The sequence below is a fragment of the Chelmon rostratus genome, chromosome 1 (assembly GCF_017976325.1).
Source record: "Chelmon rostratus isolate fCheRos1 chromosome 1, fCheRos1.pri, whole genome shotgun sequence".
In the NCBI taxonomy this organism is placed as follows: domain Eukaryota; kingdom Metazoa; phylum Chordata; class Actinopteri; order Chaetodontiformes; family Chaetodontidae; genus Chelmon; species Chelmon rostratus.
Genome location: NC_055658.1, coordinates 30,701,979 through 30,705,854, shown reverse-complemented (window position 1 = coordinate 30,705,854; position 3,876 = coordinate 30,701,979). Strand labels below are relative to the sequence as shown.

The following is a 3,876-nucleotide window of genomic DNA, read 5'->3' as shown; positions in this document are numbered from 1 at the left end:
GAAGAGTAACAGTCTTCTGAAATGATTATTTCAGTCTGACAGACGTGCAGCAGCGCAGATAAACTGCAGTCGCTCTGAAAAGCTCTCATTTGCACAGTATTGCCCGTCCAGCTGAGTACACTCCATGTAAACTGGCATGGGTGCTGCACAAACAAAATTATACAACCAGTCTTTGCATAACAAGTCACATGTGAGAGTGCACGAAGTCACAGCATACATGCCCCATTTACAATGTCAAAAAAGTTTTTATTTAGCATCTTAGTGATGTTTGTGTCCAGCTTGACATGAAACCAGCTAACGTCTGTTTATTTGACCCCAAGACTGACAGCCCGAGGCCTCAACGTGGACCAGAATATACAATAAAATCCCAGTTAACGACGTGAAGCACGTGCTGATACATGCATTTATTTATGTGAATATGTGGATGCAAAACTCTGGTTAAAACTTGCATCATCCCTGAAATTAAGCACAAATGACAGAAACATGGAGCAAGAAAGTTTGAGTAAACTTTGTGTGCAGGAAATAACCAAAAGATGTGTTAATAAATGTGTTTATTGAACATGAAACATTTACATGCTACAGGAGAACACCAGGGCCGCCAGCAATACAAAGTCCATGCTCATCCTCAGGCAACGGCCAATACAACTACGATGCATAACGGATATAAGTGATGATGCAAGAGCCGCCGAGTCGAGGTTTGTGGCAGTTTGCGGAAGCTGAGCCCGCTGAGGCTGCACAGGGTCGTCATGGAGACGTGATGCTGTGTTACTGAGAGAGAAAATCAAATCTCTGTGCTTCAGATGCATTTGAGCAGGTAGGAGTTGCAGTTGGCTCCTCTGCCGCAGTCGCAGAGCTTCCCGATACGAGGCCCGAACTTCATGGCACACCGGTCGCCCATCCCGCACTGACAGGAGGAGGCAGAGAGACAGGTGAATGACCCGACACACCTTCAGGTGCGTCAATACATCGATGCAACGAGGCCATGAAAATTCCAGAGATCACAGCGATGATTGCCAACTTCCTCACTGTCAGAAATGTATGGAGCAGCGCTAGCACAAGCCTTTGCATGAATTAATTTGCTTTGATTAATTGTATCCATCTCTTTTCAGCTCTTCTTACTTAATTGACACAAGAGAATGAGAACGAGATGTTAATCATTGGCAGCATTTTTCAGTGAAATAATTAAATTCTGTTCATTCGCTGATTCTTTCTTCTCATTGATTTATTCCACTGAGCGGACTGCAGGACTGAAAGGTTTTCGGAGCTTTTCAGCTCATTGGAGTCGAGCTGCAGCCTTGATTAGTCTGTAATTGCACTGAGTGAAAGACTGTTGTTGGCATTTTCGTGTTATCTTTTAATTACTGGAAGGTTTAATTAATTCATTAAACAGCAGTGGACTGATGTATAGAATACACATGACTGAGCATTGTCCAACTAATCACTAAATTACACTTGCTTTCCATTACAGGGCAGTGGTGGCAAGTAACTAAGTACATTTACTCAAGTACTGTACTGTACTTAAATACAATTTTGAGGTATTGAGTGTTTCATTTTGTGGTACTTTATACTTCTTTACTTTATTACTTTATGGAAATACTGCACTTTTTACTCCAAGATGCAAAATATTATCAGCAAATAAAATGTTACATAGATTAATCAATCAGTGATTGCAACCCAGCATCATAATATATATTTTTCTGAATAATCAGTACTAATAATGAGTTTTACTTTTAGTATTTTAAGTATTTTTGATGTTACTTACTTACAATACTTTTGTAAAGTAAGTAAGTAAAATTTTAAAAGCAGGACTTTTGAGTATTTCTACTTTCATTTAACTGAATGGGTGTTTTTTGCAGCACTGTTACAGGGAATAAGGTAAACGTGCTTAAATATAGTGAATAAGGTGGAGGTACCAGTGGGATGCTGCCTCTTTTCTCAGTGGAAGAAATCCGGTTCCTGCCCAGCAGAGCCTCCAGTGCTTCGATCTGCTCGGCAAAGATGGAAAAACACGAAGACACATGAGACCTGAGCAGCCTGTCACAGCTGTCTGTGCAGGTTAACCCCTGAGACTCTTAAACATCCCCTAACTTCTCTTTCAAGATGTAACATCTTCACTGAAGCTGGATGATGCTTTTAAATTGAGATGCAGAGCTTTTTAGGGCAGCACATTCAGTCAAATTGAAATATTCTACATGATTTTATAGATATTTTCCCAAAATTCAGCCTGATGTTTTATGAAACTTCCCCATTACAAGTTAAAATAATGTTCTGCAGGTTTGAACGTGGACTGGCTGCACAGGATGAGGGGCTGGCAGAGTTAGGAGGTTAATCAGTGTTAGATATCAATCACTTTAACTATGAAGACATACAAAACAGGCTCACACAACTCTTTCTGTGGTGCACAGTAGCACAGTTAGCTGTTACTGAGAACTGAATGCTGCCAAGTTTATTCTGTGAAACAAAGGTTTAAGGTGTCCCTCAAGTTAAGGACCAAAGCATCACTTTGACATTCCTCCTTAAACTAACATGAGTGGAGCTCTGCAGGTACTGACCAGGTCTCTGTCTGCGGCCGGCTCCGGCTTGTCCACTCCAAAGTCCTCTGCGGAGACTTCGTGGGACACCTGGCCGTGACACATGACGCACAGCAGGCCGACAAACAGCAGTCCGCGGAGCATCCCGGAGCTGTCCATGGTGCTGGTCCAGGTGGAGCAGGAGGAGGGCGGAGGTCCCGGCAGGAGGCAGCAGATCAGCAGTGAAGGAGCGGAGGGTCGCAGCAGTTCCACAGGAGATTCTCCCTCCACCCACCGGACCTTCTCCTCTCTTATAGTGACTCATAAACTGTGGCTCCGCCCGAAAGGCCACTGCGGGACTCACATGGATGCGGGAGCGTCTGGGCTGAGGGAAGGGATGTCAGGGGTGGATGTGTGGGTGGGAGGGTGGAGGATAATCACTCCGCTTTATGAATTCACATCGACTGTAAGAAGAAATCCAGCGCGAGTCCCGGCTCACATCAGGTGACCCATGTGGCCTCCACAAGTCCACATCGGACACAGGAGCCGCCAGGTCACGTGGTATTCTGTCAGGTAAATTAAAGGATTAATACCATTTTTTTATTTTTAAGAGGCTTATATTCTTAAAAAGCCTTTACAGCGAGCACAAAACCCTCATTAATCATTATCACTTATTTATCAGCCCGAAATCCCACGAAAATACCTGAATCCTACATTATTCTACTCTATTCCTACAATAATCCCACATTAATGTTATTTAACAGGAATTTACGGATTCTGTTTCAAATCAAATGTGTCTTTTTTCTTTTTAGATCCAGGTGAACGGCTCGTGGTCACATGATGTACCGTCAAACACGCACATACTTTACAGTACAGGTGACCACCTGGAGACAGATCCAGGTGTCCCACCTGTGGGTTAGTGTGGCTCCGGAGGACAAATCAAAGGTCTTTTATGAGAGTAAACGAGCTGATTGATCGTCTCCTACTGTCCATACTTCTGTTTAGCTTCAGATTTTATTTCCCACATAAAGTCATTACTTACACCCCCCGCCCAGTTATCAGCCAGAAACCTTGTATCTCCAGAATGTTCACATTTTAAGACGCCAACAGCTTCACTTCATAACAACAACAACAGATTTGATCTGAAGGGCTTTAAATGGAAATCTGCTGTTTTCTCAGCCTGTCCGGTACATCATCTCTCAGCTGGTCTGGAAATGTGAGGTTTTCTCTGACAGCGATCAATTGATGACTGAATGTTGTCATGACAACGACCAACTATATTAAAATAGTTCACATGTTATCATATAACAACCTGACTAGACTTTGCAGGGTTTTTTTGAACGTGTAATAATGTTTCTCTCCATTA

At 42.9% G+C, this 3,876-nt stretch overlaps 1 protein-coding gene across 1 annotated transcript; it reads right to left on the bottom strand.

Moving 5' to 3' along the window:
- Nucleotides 1–735: 735 nt before the first annotated feature.
- On the bottom strand, nt 736–3,156 carry cartl (cocaine- and amphetamine-regulated transcript-like). The gene is made up of 3 exons (XM_041963914.1): nt 2,553–3,156; nt 1,914–1,985; nt 736–904 (listed from the first exon to the last, which is right to left on the bottom strand). Exons 1-3 carry the CDS (start codon nt 2,688–2,690, stop codon nt 797–799), a joined length of 318 nt encoding a protein of 105 aa, XP_041819848.1. The 5' UTR covers nt 2,691–3,156; the 3' UTR covers nt 736–796.
- Nucleotides 3,157–3,876: the final 720 nt, after the last annotated feature.

Bases quoted from the DNA above. Each gene is read 5' to 3' on its own strand.
- cartl (XM_041963914.1), bottom strand. From the start codon at position 2,690: ATGGACAGCTCCGGGATGCTCCGCGGACTGCTGTTTGTCGGCCTGCTG. The intron at 1,986-2,552 runs GTCAGTACCTGC...TTTGCCGAGCAG, and splicing joins CGGCCGCAGACAGAGACCTG to ATCGAAGCACTGGAGGCTCT. The intron at 905-1,913 runs GTACCTCCACCT...TCCTCCTGTCAG, and splicing joins AAAGAGGCAGCATCCCACTG to TGCGGGATGGGCGACCGGTG.